We start from the raw sequence: 20325 nt of genomic DNA on the forward strand, positions 1-20325 counted from the left end.
AAAATAAGGTTTTCAGGTCATCTGACTAAAGTAATTTTCTCATCAGAAGAAAAATGGAAGCTTGTGGACTCTCCTTTAGAGTAGATCTTACAATTATTTTAGACTGTGAAAAGGAAGATAATTTGCTCTTTTACGGGTCACTGTCTCAGAGGGGAAGAAAAAATCAGTGAAGGTATAACTGCAATGGATACCTTTTTTATTTTTATTTCTTTTTTGAAATTTACATAAATCTTTGACACATTCTGCAATTATTTCTTTTAGTTCGATTCCCAGAGGTAGAGTTACTGAGTTAAAAGGCCAAACATTTTAAAGGTCTTGATACATACTGCCAAACTGCCTGACAAAAGGGCCATGTTAATTTACATTATATAACCACATGGATCAAGATTTCAATAAGCAGAAATGGGAAGGAATTGGCTTCCTGGCAGAAGTAAAGTTTTTTAAAATGACTTAATTTGACAGGGAAGAAGAAATAACACTGGAATTACACTTAGACCCAAATTATGGAAAACCCTAAATGCTAAGATAAGAAAATTGTATTAGCAATATCAGCAGGTATTGGAAGTAAGGTTGTGAACAGAAGTGACATGATCAGACCGATTAGAACTATACCTAGGGCTTCCCTGGTGGCACAGGGGTTAAGAATCCACCTGCCAATGCAAGGGACGTGGGTTCGAGCCCTGGCCTCGGAAGATCCCACATGCCGCGGAGGAACTAAGCCTGTGCGCCACAACTACTGAGCCTGTGCTCAAGAGCCCACAGGCCACAACTACTGAGCCCACGTGCCACAACTACTGAAGCCAGTGTGCCTAGAGCCTGTGCTCCTCAACAAGAGAAGCCACTGCAATGAGAAGCCCACGCACCGCAACGAAGAGTAGCCTCCACTCACCACAACTAGAGAAAGCCCAAGCACAGCAACGAAGACCCAACACAGCCAAAACTAAAAACAAATAAATTAATTTAAAAAAAAAGAAAGAACTATACCTAGACAAAGATTCATCTGCTAAGAGTCAATACATTAAGACTTTCATACCGAGAAACAGGAACTTGTCTCATTTATGATTACAACTCCCCACAACAAAGTTTATAAAGTGGTTAACAGCAGGTGTGCAATAAACATTTAGGATAGGATAAATAAATATAAGGGATAGAATGAACCACTCAGAGAGAAAGTAACATTGTCATAATACAGATACATGACAGGAGAGATAAAGACAGATTTTAGATAAAGATGTCAAGGGAGACAGGCTCAGGAGTTCATGGTCTGGCTGACCTCACTATTAAATTACCTAATACATATTTACTAAGTACCTACTATCTATATGTGTGGTATCATGAAGAACATACACAAAGGGATGAGGTGTATTTGAGCATGACAGAATCATTAGAAGTAGTCTGGTATGATAGGAAAAGATAGCAAGGTAGGCAAAAAAATGTGAACCAATTTATCCATTCAACAATAAGCAGTAAGTAATATTACATTAATGTCTTAAAAACACCTCTCTGGCAACCAGGCAGAAGACAGATTAGAAGGGAAGTGAAAAGAGAACAAACCAGATATCCTACACTCCAAGTATGGCCCACAGACCAGCAGCAGCAGCATCCCATGGGAGTATCTTAGAAAGGCAGACACTCAGGCCCGACCAAAGGCCCACTGAAATGGAATCTATACTGTAAGATCCTCAGTAATTTGTATGCACATTAAACTTTGAGAGACCCTAGACTAACGAACAGAAGAGTAGTTGGAAGGGTACGAAAATCCCCTGGTAAGGGTTGGATGAAGGTGACTGCGAGAGTCGAGGACATTTAACTGCCCTTGAAAATGCAAATTAACAAGAGTTTTCTGCTCATCTCTAAAATTTCAATTACTCTTTTTAGAACGTATCACAAAAGCAGACAAGAGGTAGAGAGATTCAACGCATTTTATTTTATTTTATTTTATTATTATTATTATTTTTTTTTTTTTTTGTGGTACGCGGGCCTCTCCCTGTTGTGGCCTCTCCCGTTGTGGAGCACAGGCTCCAGACGCGCAGGCTCAGCAGCCATGGCTCACGGGCCTAGCCGCTCCGCAGCATGTGGGATCTTCCCAGACTGGGGCACGAACCCAACGCATTTTAAATACTTTATCCAAGAGTACTGATAATAATCCATCCATTTCTGATTGGAATTACAAGAAATACTTGCAACTTAGTGAGAGGGTACTTATATTTTACAAACTGGGGGAACATTAGGTAAGAGCATTTGAGAATTTTAAGCTATGAGATTACAGTTTTTTTCTAAGCTCATAAAAATTTCCGTTTTTACAAGTGATAAGGTACAAGTAAATGAATTTATATACAGTTTTCAAATGAAAATTTCCCAAACTTGTTGTTTTAATAAGCCCCACCAAAATCACAAAGACAGAATATCTTTCAGTATTTTGTATTTCCATGTGTATTAATCTTCAGTTCACTTGAAAATCAATTCAATGAACTGGGTATTAAATGATACCAAAGAACTGCTCATTTTGTCAGGTATCATAACCACACGGTGGTTATGGAAGAAAATGTCTAATTTTTTAAGAGATGCATACTGAAATGTGGAAGGGGGAATGAATTTGATTCTAACACCTTACGAAGAAAAAGAAAGAAACACAGAAAGGAGATGTGGCAAAATCTTGATGATCGTTGAAGCTGAATCTGAATCAGAGGTTGGCAAATCACAGCCCACAGCCTGTTTTTATATAGCCTAAGCTAAGAATGGTTTTTCCATGTTTAAAAGATTGTAAAAAGAAAAACAACAACAAAGAAAAATATGCAACAGAGACCAAATATTGTCCCCCACACCTACTATGTTTACTAGTACACGACAGAAAAAGTTTGCTGACCCCTGTCCTGGATATGAATGGAAGACTTTGCCGTACTATTTGTCTCTACTTTTACATATGTTACAAATTTTTCATACTGAAAGATTTTAAAATAACAGTCTCATTCCACAGTAGAGAAAGACAAATCTAGTAAACCCCAATAATGCTTTAACAGAAACCAAACAAGAACCCCACAATTTGCTAACATTCAAAATGTACTTTAAGCAATGAAAAGTGATTCTCATTCAATAAATATTTGAATGAATCATGTACCAGGCACTATTCTTTTTTTTTTTTAATTTAAAAAAAAATTATTTATTTATTTTTGGCTGTGTTGGGTCTTTGTTGCTGCACGTGGGCTTTCTCTAGTTGCAGTGAGCGGGGGCAACTCTTTGTTGTGGTGCGCAGGCTTCTCATTGCGGTGGCTTCTCTTGTTGCGGAGCATGGGCTCTAGGTGCGTGGGCTTCAGTAGTTGTGGCGCACAGGCTTAGTTGCTCCACGGCATGTGGGATCTTCCTGGACCAGAGCTCGAACCCGTGACCCCTGCGTTGCCAGCCAGATTCTTAACAACTGTGCCACCAGGGAAGTCCCCCAGGCACTATTCTAATGTCAGGGGACACAGAAGTGAATGAAACACAAAATTCCTTGCTTTCATAGAATTCTGGCACTGTTGTGCTTATTTTCTTATTTTAATTACAAATATTCTATCTTCCTCCTTTTCAGTATTATGGTCAAGTACATTACTGTGTTCTGACATAAAAACTAAACATTCATGTGTACTTGTTTTCACTGCAAACAATAACAACAAAAATTACATAATGTGCAAGATTAGTAACTTTTAAAAAATGTCATAATTAAGCAATACTTACTGGAGATCCAAAGTTATGTCCAACTTCATGAGCAAATGTAATGTGAGAGACTTTGGGGGGTACATGAGACCCATAGTTCTGAACAGTAATAATTCCAGTGTTTAAAGACTTCTTCTTACCATCTGAATAAAGCTTACTTTTTTCACATATGCCTCCAGAGCTTCCTAATACAAAACAAAAGATGGCTAAAATTAGCATCTATTTCCCCCCAAATAATTTTCTAATGTATGCTGTATTAACTTGAAACATTTTATATGTATTTTGAGTCCAAAATTGGTACACATGTATATCAAATACTCAAAAGTTTCTTTGGTCCAAGGTTAGGAAGTCATTTCAAATAAAAGTTTTAATGGCACACATAAATTCCCAGGGTTGAATACAAAGTCCTTATAAAATGTTCCTCTTCATAATCAAAATGTCCCCCAATTTTTCTCCCATTAATTTAGCAAAACAAATATTTAAGAGTCTGTTAAATTTAAATATTTCAGCATTTACACTGGGTCAAATCCTACACCTCTTCATCTTGTAAAACAAACAAACAAACAAAAAACAACTTATATTTAAGTTAAATGAAAGTTGAACAAAATGTTCTCAAAGAGATTCTGAGAAAGTCACTGCTACCAATAATAGCAGTGATGCACAGGAGTATGCGATTCACTATCCTGAGAGGCAACATACAATGTATTATTAAAAAAAGAAAAGAATTAGTGGTCACACAGGCTGGGGGTAGGGGAAACAGAGAGAGACTGATAGAGGTACAAACTTCAAGTTATAAGAAGAATAAGGTCTGAGGATCTAATGTGTAACACATGATGACTACAGTTGATAACATAGTATTGTATAAATGAAATGTGCCAAGAGAATAGAACTTAAACATTCTCACACATACACAAAAAGGAAAAAGGTAAATATGTGAGGTGATGGTTGTATTAATTAACTTGGTAAGGGGAATCCTTTCACAATGTATACAAATATCAAATCATCACACTGTGCACTTTAAATATCTTACAATTTTATTTGTCAATTATATATCTCTCAATAAAGCTTAAAAAAAGGGAAAAAATATGTCAAGTGGGTAAAAAAAAGGGAGGAGGGAATGAAGGAGAGAAGGTGGGAAGGGAGAGAAAGCAAATGTGGCAAAATGTTAACTGATTAATGTTAAGTGATTAATCTATAAGGAGTTCACTGTACTACTCTTGCAACCTTTTGTCAAGTTTGAATTTTTTTTCAAAATAGGTTCAAAAAACTGAATTATGATTTTCCAACATGTCTTGAGGATACTTGCAAATTTTAAAAGAAAAATCTTCATTTTTACTTCTATGATACATATTAAATCATTTTGTAGTTCACCTGTTCGTTTATAGTTCCTGAACGTCAGAGCTTAATGCCGAAATGAAAGTGCTTTCACATCTAAAGGCAGTTAATTTAAGAAATTAGAAAAAGAACAACAGCAAATCAGAAACTGCCTGGCCAATCACTGTCTTTATGTACACTAAACTGAGAAGACCACAGTATTTTAAATAACTATTAAAGACTTTCAGTGAGAAGTTCTTTGGTTTACATTCAGATTTAAGAGGTTACTCTATTTAATTATTTTAATTAAAATATCACGTGGATTAGGATATTCTGATAACTGATCAAATTATTTCAAATTAGCTTTCTACTACATACAAAGTTACAACAAAGTTATTAAACCAGTTTTAAAAGTCTAACATTTATAATCTCTGATAAAGCATATAATAGAAAGCAATTCAAAAAAGATGTACACAAATGGCATGACACTACAATTGCTGCCTTGTTCCTTTTAATATTAGAAAGTACATAGCAACAAATCATAAATTTAATGACTATTAGGATACAATTTAAGAAGCTGAAATGATGATGTGCTTTCACAGAAAACTAAGCTGAAAGGCTAAGTCATATGCAGATTTTAACCAGCAAAGGACTGAGAATCTCTATATTTAAAACTTACTACATCTTCTACACAAAAAACTGCATAGAAAGAAAACAGCAAATGATTTATGAATATTTAATATATTCTCTTAAGCTACTTCTACTTTTGGAGCTCAGTCCTAAGGACTGTTATCACTATTTCTAAAAACTAGAAAAGATAGAAATAAGCACTCTGTATGTAATAATTACAGTCTATATATTACAGTTTTAAACAAATAGTAAATTAATATCCTGCCTCATCAAAGATCTGTCATATGAAAATTGGTCCAATGTAATACTGTCAAACTTGAATTAAGCAAAGAAGACTCCACGCTGTACATCTTTATCAGTTTAAAAAAAAAAAAGTAAATAGCATATATTAAAAACTCTGGTAATATACCTTCTGTATTTTTAAGGTCTATCTAATTTAAAGGAAGATCATACATAAACTTGAGTGTACTCTTCTGAAATATAGTCTTTATAATTCATATCTTGTTCAACATCTTAACTGCTTTTGGTTTTAATAACTATTGTTTATTTGGAAAGTTTATTATTTGTTACACAGACTAATAGCATATGTTGGAATAATTCAGGTATACAGGAAGAAATAAAATACTATGTCTAATATTATAAGTCATGGTTTAACTTTTTAAATACTGCAGCCAGTTTTGATATGCCAGAAACTCAATTAATGATATCATAAATACCTATAGCTAAGCCATAACTCAAGTTCAGTAATTGCTTTACATTGTAAATTAAAGATTTTACTACATATAGTCATTACTGAAAAACAGAAATTATGTAATGAGAAGAATAAAATGTTTTTAATTTGAGTCAAAAGCAATTATTGATGGATGGATGACTCAGTGACCAACAAAGTATGACATTTTTCTATCTACAGGATATTCTGAAAGCTAATCACAGAATATCAGTCTTAAACTTAAAAAAAAGACTCCCCCCAAAGAAAAAAATTACAAAAACTACAGGGTAGTATAATACCTTGACAGAATCCATAAATAAAGTTTTGATGTGAACAGGCCTAAATATCTAAAACGATAGTATCATGCTGACCATACAATATTAATCTGAGCAGTAATTCTGAAGCAGACATTAGTACCACTCCCAGATAGGTTATTAGGAAATGTCTGAGGGAATTTCTTTATCTGTCAAGTCTGGGGAGCAGTACTCATATGTAATGGGTAGGGACCAAAGGTTAATACATGCTGCAAGGGACAATCCAGACCTGTACAAAATGTCAATATTAAGTGTCCTCTATTCTAATGATGTAATATTTTAATTATGTAATTCTCCTAGCCTTATAATTACACTTACAAACAGGTTAAGAATTCAAGGAATATCAAGGAGATTGGCTCAAGATGGAGGAGGAGAGGACGTGCGCTCACTCCCTCTGGTGAGAACACCAGAATCACAACTAACTGCTGAACAATCATCAACAGGAAGACACTGGAACTCACCAAAAAAGATACCCCATATCCAAAGACAAAGGAGAAGCCACAGTGAGATGGTAGGAGGGGCACAATCACAATAAAATCAAATCCCATAACTGCTGGGTGGGTGACTCACAAACTGGAGAACAATTATACCACAGGAGCCCACCCACTGAGTGAAGGTTCTGAGCACCGCATCAGACTTCCCAACCTGGGGGTCTGACACAACCTGGCGGTCCAGAAGGGAGTGGCACAATATATTTAAAGTGATGAAAGGGAAGGACCTACAACCAAGATTACTCTACCCGGCAAGGATCTTATCCAGATTTGATGGAGAAATCAAAAGCCTTACAGACAAGTAAAAGCTAAGAGAATTCAGCACCACCAAACCAGCTCTAGAACAAATGCTAAAGGAACTTCTCTAAGTGGGAAATACAAGAGAAGAAAAGGACCTACAAAAACAAACCCATAACAATTAAGAAAATGGTAACAGGAACATAGATATCGATAATTACCTTAAACGTGAATGGATTAAATGCTCCAACCAAAAGACATAGGCTTGCTGAATGGTTACAAAAACAAGACCCATATATATATGCTGTCTACAAGAGACCCACTTCAGACCTAGGGACACATACAGACTCAAAGTGAGGGGATGGAAAAAGATATACCATGCAAATGAAAATCAAAAGAAAGCTGGAGTAGCAATACTCATATCGGATAAAATACACTTTAAAATAAAGAATGTTACAAGAGACAAGGAAGGACACTACATAATGATCAAGGGATCAATCCAAGAAGATATAACAACGATAAGTATATATGCACCCAACATAGGAGCACCTCAATACATAATGGGAGACTTTAACACCTCACTTACACCAATGGACAGATCATCCAAACAGAAAATTAATAAGGAAACACAAGCTTTAAATGACACAACAGACCAGACAGATTTAATTGATATTTATAGGACACTCCATCCAAAAACAGCAGATTACACTTTCTTCTCAAGTGCACATGGAACATTCTCCAGGATAGATCACATCGTGGGTCACAAATCAAGCCTCAGTAAATTTAAGAAAATTGAAATCATATCAAGCATCTTAAACCACAACGTTATGAGATTAGAAATCAATTACAATGAAAAAAACCTAAAAAACACAAACACATGGAGGCTAAACAATGCATTACTAAATAACCAAGAGATCACTGAAGAAATCAAAGAGGAAATCGAAAAATACCCAGAGACAATTTACAATGAAAACACGACGATCCAAAGCCTATGGGATGCAACAAAAGCAGTTCTAAGAGGGAAGTTTATAGCAATACAAGCCTACCTCAAGAAACAAGAAAAACCTCAAATAAACCTTAAACCTAAAGGAAATAAAGAACAAACAGAACAAACAAAACCCAAAGTTAGTAGAAGGCAAGAAATCATAAAGATCAGAGCAGAAATAAATGAAATAGAAACAAAGAAAACAATAGCAAAGATCAATAAAACTAAAAGCTGGTTCTTTGAGAAGAAAAACAAAACTGATAAACCTTTAGCCAGACTCATAAAGGAAAAGAGGGAGAGGACTCAAATCAATAAAATTAGAAATGAAAAAGGAGAAGTTACAACAGACACCACAGAAATACAAAACATCCTAAGAGACTACCACAAGCAACTCTATGCCAATAAAATGGACAACTTGGAAGGAATGGACAACCTGGAAGAAATGGACAAATTCTTAGAAAGGTGTAACCTTCCAAGACTGAACCAGGAAGAAATGGAAAATATGAACAGACCAATCACAAGTAATGAAATTGAAACTGTGATTAAAAATCTTCCAACAAACAAAAGTCCAGGACCAGATGGCTTCACAGGTGAATTCTATCAAACGTTTAGAGAAGAGTGAACACCCATCATTATCAAACTCTTCCGAACACTTCCAGAGGAAGGAACACTCCCAAACTCCTTCTATGAGGCCACCATCACCCTGATACCAAAACCAGACAAAGATACTACAAAAAAAAGAAAATTACAGAGCAATATCACTGATGAATATAGATGCAAAAATCCTCAACAAAATACTAGCAAACAGAATCCAACAGCACATTAAAAGGATCATACACTATGATCAAGTGGGATTTACCCCAGGAATGCAAGGATTCTTCAATATATACAAATCAATCAATGTGAAACACCATATTAACAAACTGAAGAATAAAAAGCATATAATCATCTCAATAGATGCAAAAAAAGCTTTTGACAAAATTCAACACCCATTTATGATAAAAACTCTCCAGAAAGTGGGCATAGAGGGAACCTATCTCAACATAATAAAGGCCATATTCGACAAACCCACAGCAAAAATCATTCTCAATGGTGAAAAACTGAAAGTATTTCCTCTAAGATCAGTAACAAGACAAGGATGTCCACTCTCTCCACTATTACTCAACATAGTTTTGGAAGTCCTAGCCATGGCAATCAGAGAAGAAAAAGAAATAAAAGGAATAAAAATTGGAAAAGAAGAAGTAAAGGTGTCACTGTTTGCAGATGACATGATACTGTACATAGAGAATCCTAAAGATGCCACCAGAAAACTACTAGAGCTAATCAATGAATTTGGTAAAGTAGCAGGATACAAAATTAATGCACAGAAATCTCTTGAATTCCTATACACTAATGATGAAAAATCTGAAAGAGAAATTAAGGAAACACTCCCATTTACCACTGCAACAAAAAGAATAAAATACTAGGAATAAACCTACCTACGGAGATGAAAGACCTATATGCAGAAAACTATAAGATACTGATGAAAGAAATTAAGGATGATACAAACAGATGGAGAGATATACCATGTTCTTGGATTGGAAGAATCAATATTGTGAAAATGACTATACTATCCAAAGCAATCTACAGATTCAATGTAATCCTTATCAAGTTACCATTTTTTACAGAACTAGGATAAAATATCTTAAAATTTGTATGGAGACACAAAAGACCCCGAATAGCCAAAGCAGTCTCAAGGGAAAAAAGGGAGCTGGAGGAATCAGACTCCCTGACTTCAGACTATACTACAAAGCTACAGTAATCAAGACAACATGGTACTGGCCCAAGAACAGAAATATAGATCAATGCAACAGGACAGAAAGCCCAGAGATAAACCCATGAACCTATGGTCAACTAATCTATGACAAAGGAGGCAAGGATATACAATGGAGAAAAGACAGCCTCTTCAATAAGTGGTGCTCGGAAAACGGGACAGCTACATGTAAAAGAATGAAATTAGAACACTCCCTAACACCATACACAAAAATAAACTCAAAATGGATTAGTGACCTAAATGTAAGACCGGATACTCTAAAACTCTTAGAGGAAAACATAGGAAGAACACTCTCTGACAGAAATCACAGCAAGATCTTTTTTGATCCACCTCCTAGAGTAATGGAAATAAAAATAAACAAATGGGACCTAATGAGACTTAAAAGCTTTTGCAAAGCAAAGGAAACTACAAACAAGACGAAAAGACAACACTCAGAATGGGAGAAAATATTTGCAAACGAATCAACGGACAAAGGATTAATCTCCAAAATATATAAACAGCTCATGCAGCTCAATATTAAAAAAACAAACAACCCAATCAAAAAATGGGCAGAAGACCTAAATAGACAGTTTTCCAAAGATGACATACAGATGGGCAAGAAGCACATGAAAAGCTTTTCAACATCACTAATTATTAGAGAAATGAAAATCAAAACTACAATGAAGTATCACCTCACACCAGTTAGAATGGGCATCATCAGAAAATCTACAAACAACAAATGCTGGAGAGGGTGTGGAGAAAAGGGAACCCTCTTGCACTGTTGGTGGGAATGTAAATTGATACAGCCACTAGGGAGAACATAATGGAGGCTCCTTAAAAAACTAAAAATAGAATTACCATATGACCCAGCAATCCCACTACTGGGCATATACCCTGAGAAAACCATAATTCAAAAAGAAACATGCACCCCAATGTTCACTGCAGCACTATTTACAATAGCCAGGTTATGGAAGCAACCTAAATGCCCATCAACAGACGAATGGATAAAGAAGATGTGGTACCTATATACAATGGAATATTACTCAGCCATAAAAAGGAACAAAATTGGGTCATTTGTAGAGACGTGGATGGATCTAGAGACTGTCATACAGAGTGAAGTAAGTCAGAAAGAGAAAAACAAATATCGTATGTTAACGCATGGATGTGGAACCTAGAAAAATGGTGCAGATGAACCGGTTTGCAGGGAAAATACAGAGACACAGATGTAGAGAACAAACGTATGGACACCAACGGGGGAAAGTGGCGGTGGGTGTGATGAATTGGGAGATTGGGATTGACATGTATAAACTAATATGTATAAAATAGATAACTAATAAGAACCTGCCCTATGAGAAAATAAATAAAATAAAATTCAAAAAAAGAATATTAACTAATTAAAGTAGAAGGAATGATAAAAAAAGAATTCGATAGGCTGTGGGTTATCTTGAGAACCTCATGTTGAGCTCTGCATGTGATCAAATTCTAATACGTAAAATCAAACTAAAATTTCTAAACTAAGAAAAACTGAAGAGACAATTTCTACCAAATCAAATGTCTCAAAAAATGTTCTTTACAAATGGTCAGAGGAATACTGAATGGTTCAGGATTAGCTCTGGAGATGAACTCCAGAGCTAGCCTTTTTCAGTGACCTGGCAAACTGAGACTATGTTCATTGAGTTAACTGATAACATTAAGAGGGATAATAGATGAGCAAAATGTGCCTTAATAAACCAAAAAATAAAGGCCCCTCAAAAAGCAGGTTAGAAGGGTGTAGCAAATGAAGTAGAACAAAGGGATTATCTAATATAAAGAATCTACTTTGTTAAGGAACCAATGTTTCAGTCCCTAAAATAAGAGGCTACTACCTGCTTAACACAGAACTGTGTTTATATAAAGAGAAGTTTAGAGTTATCTTTCTAGATTTATATTCAAGACTATCTTTGTTTTGGAGACCAGACTCCTCCCTTTTTGGGGCTCCATTCTAGGCCCTGTATAATTTCAAATGGAAGCCTCCAAGTCATCCCAGCTCACAAGCTGTTTCTACTTATTATGGAGTTGGGGCAGGAGGTACTGTTTTTCTCATTAAGGTAACTGAAGGCAGTACCCAACCACAATAAGAAATTTTCAAAAAACAAATAAAAAGTAGCATAAACAAGATTTAAAGATAAGAAACCTACTATTCAAATGTTTTAACCCTCATTGCTTTTCCCAGCTTAACTGAGTCAGTGAAGAGGACTACAGCAAATAATCTGAGTAACTATTTTGTGAAAAATAACACAACAGTATCAAAACAAAATGCTTTCCACTACCATATATTTGAATAGTGAAACAGCTGCAGAGTTAAATGATACAACAGAAATTAATTAGGCCTGGGCTTCCCTGGTGGCGCAGTGGTTGAGAGTCTGCCTGCTGAGGCAGAGGACACGGGTTCATGCCCTGGTCTGGGAAGATCCCACATGCTGTGGGGCAGCTGGGCCCGTGAGCCATGGCTGCTGAGCCTGCGCGTCCGGGGCCTGTGCTCCGCAACAGGAGAGGCCACAACAGTGAGAGGCCCAAGTACCGAAAAAAAAAAAAAAAAGGAATTAACTAGGCAAATAAAAATGAAAAAGATTAAGAAACAGTAACACATCACAAGCTGAACAGATCAGCTATAAAATGCTATTTTAAAAAACAGTGAAACAGGGCCTCCCTGGTGGCGCAGTGGTTGAGAGTCCGCCTGCCGATGCAGGGGATACGGGTTCGTGCCCAGGTCTGGGAGGATCCCATATGCCGCGGAGCGGCTGGGCCCGTGAGCCATGGCCGCTGGGCCTGCGCATCCGGAGCCTGTGCTCCACAACGGGAGAGGCCACAACAGTGAGAGGCCCGCATACCGCAAAAAAAAAAAAACAACCCAGTGAAACAGCAAGCATTACTAAGATCTACATGCAGGAACATGAAGTATCAAAGGAAGGGCAAAGACAGAAGAAATTACAACGAAAAATAAACAAGCTGAAGCAAAATGATTTACCTGAATTTATAGAGACAGAACAGACAAGGACCCCGTCTCCTAGTTCCCAAACCAGTGTTCTTCTAATTATGCCTTGACAATTACCCAAAATGATGCCTAAATAATATACAGTGGTACTATTTTATAACTCATCTCTCTTAACAAAGAAGGAAATAGATTCCATCTCTGCTTAGATCCAGGAAACATTTCAACTTCTTCTTGGGAATGTCTTAGATAAAAGTACGATGTTATATTATAATAATACTTAGTAAAATAACTACCAAATGCACAAAACCTGGAGTCAAAAGGTCCAGATTCTAGGTTCTGTGAGATACTGGGCTGTTGACAAAGTCTCTGAATCCAATCCACCTGTATAATGGAGGAAATACTACCTACACCTCATAACAGAACTGAATTAATCAGTAAGAGCAAATACATAAAGTTCCTTATAAAAAAATAAAACATAGGTCAAATAAACTCAGTTCAGGTAGTCTAAGGGCAAAGGGGAGTGAAGAAGAAAGCTGTCAAAGCAGGTATCTTATTCTAGAAAAAGTTGTGTCAAAGGAACAAAGATCCCTTCTCTTTCCCACTCTGGCCCCATTCTTCCTGCCCAGCCCCTCGCCAGAAGCTCTTAGAAAAAGGCTTCTCAGAGCTGGAGTTAGGGGTTTAACACAGAGTAAAGGAAGGGGGCATCAGATGAAGAATGCAGTGACAAAAACACAAGTAATGTGGCCCATCATTTTCAATCCAGAACTGCTGCTTCAATAAAATAAGCACCATTTCATAAAATAAGTGGTCCAAATATCATAAACAACTAGAAAGAAAAACTAACTCTCCCCGCAAACCCATAACCCCAGTCCAATCATGAGAAAAACATCAAAAAGACTGCAACAGAGAGGCATCCTACAATATCCCTGACCAATACTCAAAATTGTCAAGTTTATAAAACAAAACAAGAAAAGTCTGAGAAACCATCACAGCCAAGAAGACTAAACAGGCATGACAATTAAACGTACTGTGGTATCCTGGATAAGATCTTGGAACAGAAGAAGGACCGTAGTAAAAACTAAAGAGAAAGGAGAGAAACGGAAATCTCTCTCAGCAGCCTCAGAAGCAGCGGATTAAAGCTCCACAATCAACTTGATGTACCCTGCATCTGTGGAATACATGAATAGACAATGAATCATCCCAAATTGAGGACCCGTGTGGATGAAAGGTTCCTGGTGCTGCAGCCAGGAGTCAGTGCTGTGCCTCTGAGGTGGGAGAGCCAACTTCAGGGCACTGGTCCACAAGAGACCTCCCAGCTCCACATAATATCAAGCAGCGAACATCTTCCAGAGATCTCCATCTCAACGCCAGCACCCAGCTTCACTCAATGACCAGCAAGCTACAGTGCTGGACACCCTATGCCAAACAACTAGCAAGACAGGAACACAACGCCACCCATTAGCAGAGAGGCTGCCTAAAATCATAAAAATTCCACAGACACGCCAAAACACACCACCAGACGTGGACCTGCCCACCAGAAAGACAAGATCCAGCCTCATCCACCAGAACACAGGCACTAGTCCCCTCCACCAGAAAGCCTACACAACCCACTGAACCAACCTTAGCCACTGGGGACAGACACCAAAAACAACGGAAACTACGAACCTGCAGCCTGCAAAAAGGAGACCCCAAACACAGTAAGATAAGCAAAATAAGAAGACAGAAAAACACACAGCAGGAGAAGGAGCAAGATAAAAACCCACCAGACCTAACAAATGAAGAGGTAATAGGCAGTCTACCTGAAAAAGAATTCAGAATAATGATAGTAAAGATGATCCAAAATCTTGGAAATAGAATAGACAAAATGCAAGAAACACTTAACAAGGACCTAGAAGAACTAAAGATGAATCAAGCAACAATTAGAAACACAATAAATGAAATTAAAAATACTCTAGATGGGATCAATAGCAGAATAACTGAGGCAGAAGAACGGATAAGTGACATGGAAGACAAAATAGTGGAAATAACTACTGCAGAGCTGAAGAAAGAAAAAAGAATGAAAAGAAGTGAGGACAGTCTCAGAGACCTCTGGGACAACACTAAACACACCAACATTCAAATTATAGGGGTTCCAGAGGAAGAAGAGAAAAAGAAAGGGACTGAGAAAATATTTGAAGAGATTATAGTTGAAAACTTCCCTAATATGGGAAAGGAAATAGTTAATCAAATCCAGGAGGCACAGAGAGTCCCATACAGGATAAATCTAAGGAGAAATACACCAAGATACGTATTAATCAAACTGTCAAAAATTAAATACAAAGAGAACATATTAAAAGCAGCAAGGGAAAAACAACAAATAACACAAGGGAATCCCCATAAGGTTAACAACAGATCTTTCAGCAGAAACTCTGCAAGCCAGAAGGGACTGGCAAGACATATTTAAAGTGATGAAGGAGAAAAACCTGCAACCAAGATTACTCTACCCAGCAAGGATCTCATTCAGATTTGATGGAGAAATTAAAACGTTTACAGACAAGCAAAAGCTGAGAGAGTTCAGCACCACCAAACCAGCTTTACAACAAATGCTAAAGGAACTTCTCTAGGCAAGAAACACAACAGAAGGAAAAGACCTACAATAACGAACCCAAAACAATTAAGAAAATGGGAATAGGAACATACATATCGATAATTACCTTAAACGTAAATGGACAAAATGCTCCCACCAAAAGACACAGATTGGCTGAATGGATACAAAAACAAGACCCATATATATGCTGTCTACAAGAGACCCACTTCAGACCTAGAGACACATACAGACTGAAAGTAAGGGGATGGAAAAAGATATTCCATGCAAATGGAAACCAAAAGAAAGCTGGAGTAGCAATTCTCATATCAGACAAAATAGACTTTAAAATAAAGACTACTAGAAGAGACAAAGAAGGACACGACATAATGATCAAGGGATCCATCCAAGAAGAAGATATAACAATTGTAAATATTTATGCACCCAACATAGGAGCACCTCAATACATAAGGCAAATACTAACAGCCATAAAAGGGGAAATTGATAGTAACACATTCATAGTAGGGGACTTTAACACCCTACTTTCACTAATGGACAGATCATCCAAAATAAAAATAAAGAAAGAAACACAAGCTTTAAATGATACATTAAACAAGATGGGCTTAATTGATATTTATAGGACATTCCATCCAAAAACAACAGAATACACATTTTTCTCAAGTGCTCATGGAACATTCTCCAGGATAGATCATATCTTGGGTCACAAATCAAGCCTTGGTAAATTTAAGAAAATTGAAATTGTATCAAGTATCTTTTCTGACCACAATGCTATGAGACTAGATATCAATTACAGGAAAAGAGCTGTAAAAAATACAAACACATGGAGGCTAAACAATACACTACATAATAACAAAGTGATCACTGAAGAAATCAAAGAGGAAATCAAAAAATACCTAGAAACAAATGACAATGAAAACACGATGACCCAAAACCTATGGGATGCAGCAAAAGCAGTTCTAAGAGGGAAGTTTATAGCAATACAATCCCACCTTAAGAAACAGGAAACATCTCGAATAAACAACCTAAACTTGCACCTAAAGCAATTAGAGAAAGAAGAACAAAAACACCCCAAAGTTAGCAGAAGGAAAGAAATCATAAAAATCAGATCAGAAATAAATGAAAAAGAAATGAAGCAAACGATAGCAAAGATCAATAAAACTAAAAGCTGGTTCTTTGAGAAGATAAACAAAATTGATAAACCATTAGCCAGACTCATCAAGAAAAAAAGGGAGATGACTCAAATCAATAGAATTAGAAATGAAAAAGGAGAAGTAACAACTGACACTGCAGAAATACAAAACATCATGAGAGATTACTACAAGCAACTCTATGTCAATAAAATGGACAACCTGGAAGAAATGGACAAATTCTTAGAAAGGCACAACCTGCCAAGACTGAATCAGGAAGAAATAGAAAATATGAACAGACCAATCACAAGCACTGAAATTGAAACTGTGATTAAAAATCTTCCAACAAACAAAAGCCCAGGACCAGATGGCTTCACAGGCGAATTCTATCAAACATTTAGAGAAGAGCTAACACCTATCCTTCTCAAACTCTTCCAAAATACAGCAGAGGGAGGAACACTCCCAAACTCATTCTACGAGGCCACCATCACCTTGATACCAAAACCAGACAAGGATGTCACAAAGAAAGAAAACTACAGGCCAATATCACTGATGAACATAGATGCAAAAATCCTCAACAAAATACTAGCAAACAGAATCCAACAGCACATTAAAAGGATCATACACCACGATCAAGTGGGGTTTATTCCAGGAATGCAAGGATTCTTCAATATACGTAAATCAATCAACGAGATACACCATATTAACAAATTGAAGGAGAAAAACCATAGGATCATCTCAATAGATGCAGAGAAAGCTTTTGACAAAATTCAACACCCATTTATGATAAAAACCCTCCAGAAAGTAGGCATAGAGGGAACTTTCCTCAACATAATAAAGGCCATATATGAGAAACCCACAGCCAACATCGTCCTCAATGGTGAAAAACTGAAAGCACTTCCACTAAGATCAGGAACAAGACAAGGTTAACCACTCTCACCACTCTTATTCAACATAGTTTTGGAAGTTTTAGCCACAGCAATCAGAGAAGAAAAGGAAATAAAAGGAATCCAAATCGGAAAAGAAGAAGTAAAACTGTCACTGTTTGCAGATGACATCATTCTATACATAGAGAATCCTAAAGATACTACCAGAAAACTACTAGAGCTAATCAATGAATTTGGTAAAGTAGCAGGATACAAAATTAATGCACAGAAATCTCTGGCATTCCTATATACTAATGATGAAAAATCTGAAAGTGAAATCAAGAAAACACTCCCATTTACCAATGCAACAAAAAGAATAAAATATCTAGGAATAAACCTACCTAAGGAGACAAAAGACCTGTATGCAGAAAATTATAAGACATTGATGAAAGAAATTAAAGATGATACAAATAGATGGAGAGATATACCATGTTCTTGGATTGGAAGAATCAACATTGTGAAAATGACTCTACTACCCAAAGCAATCTACAGATTCAATGCAATCCCTATCAAACTACCACTGGCATTCTTCACAGAACTAGAACAAAAAATTTCACAATTTGTATGGAAATACAAAAGACCCCGAATAGCCAAAGCAATCTTGAGAACAAAAAATGGAGCTGGAGGAATCAGGCTCCCTGACTTCAGACTATACTACAAAGCTACAGTAATCAAGACAGTATGGTACTGGCACAAAAACAGAAAGATAGATCAATGGAACAGGATGGAAAGCCCAGAGATAAACCCACGCACATATGGTCACCTTATCTTTCATAAAGGAGGCAGGAATGTACAGTGGAGAAAGGACAGCCTTCTCAATAAGTGGTGCTGGGAAAACTAGACAGGGACATGTAGAAGTATGAGATTAGATCACTCCCTAACACCATACACAAAAATAAGCTCAAAATGGATTAAAGACCTAAATGTAAGGCCAGAAACGATCAAACTCTTAGAGGAAAACATAGGCAGAACACTCTATGACATAAATCACAGCAAGATCCTTTTGGACCCACCTCCTAGAGAAATGGAAATAAAGACAAAAATAAACACATGGGACCTAATGAAACTCAAAAGCTTTTGCACAGCAAAGGAAACCATAAACAAGACCAAAAGACAACCCTCAGAATGGGAGAAAATACTTGCAAATGAAGCAACTGACAAAGGATTAATCTCCAAAATTTATAAGCAGCTCATGCAGCTCAGTAACAAAAAAACAAACAACCCAATCCAAAAATGGGCAGAAGACCTAAATAGACATTTCTCCACAGAAGATATACAGACTGCCAACAAACACATGAAAGGATGCTCAACATCTTTAATCATTAGAGAAATGCAAATCAAAACTACAATGAGATATCATCTCACACCAGTCAGAATGGCCATCATCAAAAAATCTAGAAACAATAAATGCTGGAGAGGGTGTGGAAAAAAGGGAACACTCTTGCACTGCTGGTGGGAATGTGAATTGGTACAGCCACTATGGAGAACGGTATGGAGGTTCCTTAAAAAACTACATGTAGAACTACCATATGACCTAGCAGTCCCACTACTGGGCATATACCCTGAGAAAACCATAATTCAAAAAAAGTCATGTACCAAAGTGTTCATAGCAGCCCTATTTACAATAGCCCGGAGATGGAAACAACCTAAGTGTCCATCATCAGATGAATGGATAAAGAAGATGTGGCACATATATACGATAGAATATTACTCAGCCATAAAAAGAAACGAAATTGAGCTACTTGTAATGAGGTGGATAGACCTAGAGTCAGTCTGTCATACAGAGTGAAGTATGTCAGAAAGAGAAAGACAGATACCGTATCCTAACACATATATATGGAATTTAAGAAGAAAAAAAATGTCATGAAGAACCTAGGGGTAAGACAGGAATAAAGACACAGACCTACTAGAGAATGGACTTGAGGATATGGGGAGGGGAAAGGGTAAGCTGTGACAAAGCGAAAGAGAGGCATGGACATATATACACTACCAAGCGTAAAGTAGATAGCTAGTGGGAAGCAGCCGCATAGCACAGGGAGATCAGCTCGGTGCTTTGTGACCGCCTGGAGGGGTGGGATAGGGAGGGTGGCAGGGAGACGCAAGAGGGAGGGGATATGGGAACATATGTATATGTATAACTGATTCATTTTGTTATAAGGCAGAAACTAACACACCATTGTTAAGCAATTATACTCCAATAAAGATGTAAAAAAAAAAACTAAAGAAATCTGAATAAACTATGGGCTGACTTTGGTTAACAATAATGTACCAATATTGGTTCATTAATTGTAACAAATGTACCATACTAATGTAAGCTGTTAATAATATAGGAAGGTAGTGGAGACGACTCTATCTGCTCAATTTTTTCTATAAATCTAAAACTTTTCTAAATATACAGTCGATTTTTTTTAAAAAGTAGACATGAGGATATCTGAAGTTTCGGGAAAATTTGACCAAGCTCTCTCAGGACCATTACATTCTTAATGAACAACAGTCTGGAGTTGAAAATGCAAAATGGCAGAAAGTTTTTAGTCTGAGATCATCCAATC

The 20325-nt window shown here is 36.8% G+C and overlaps 1 protein-coding gene across 1 annotated transcript in view; it reads right to left on the minus strand.

The window, feature by feature from the left end:
* ADAM10 (ADAM metallopeptidase domain 10) overlaps positions 1-20325 on the minus strand; it is a 119095-nt gene that overhangs the window by 24747 nt on the left and 74023 nt on the right. Inside the window, exon 9 of the mRNA XM_081228747.1 lies at positions 3715-3878. Coding sequence (XP_081084873.1) covers positions 3715-3878 — 164 coding nt within the window. The remainder of the gene's footprint in view (positions 1-3714; positions 3879-20325) is intronic.

This window comes from Mesoplodon bidens, assembly GCF_964165515.1.
Source record: "Mesoplodon bidens genome assembly, chromosome: 3".
Classification (NCBI taxonomy): domain Eukaryota; kingdom Metazoa; phylum Chordata; class Mammalia; order Artiodactyla; family Ziphiidae; genus Mesoplodon; species Mesoplodon bidens.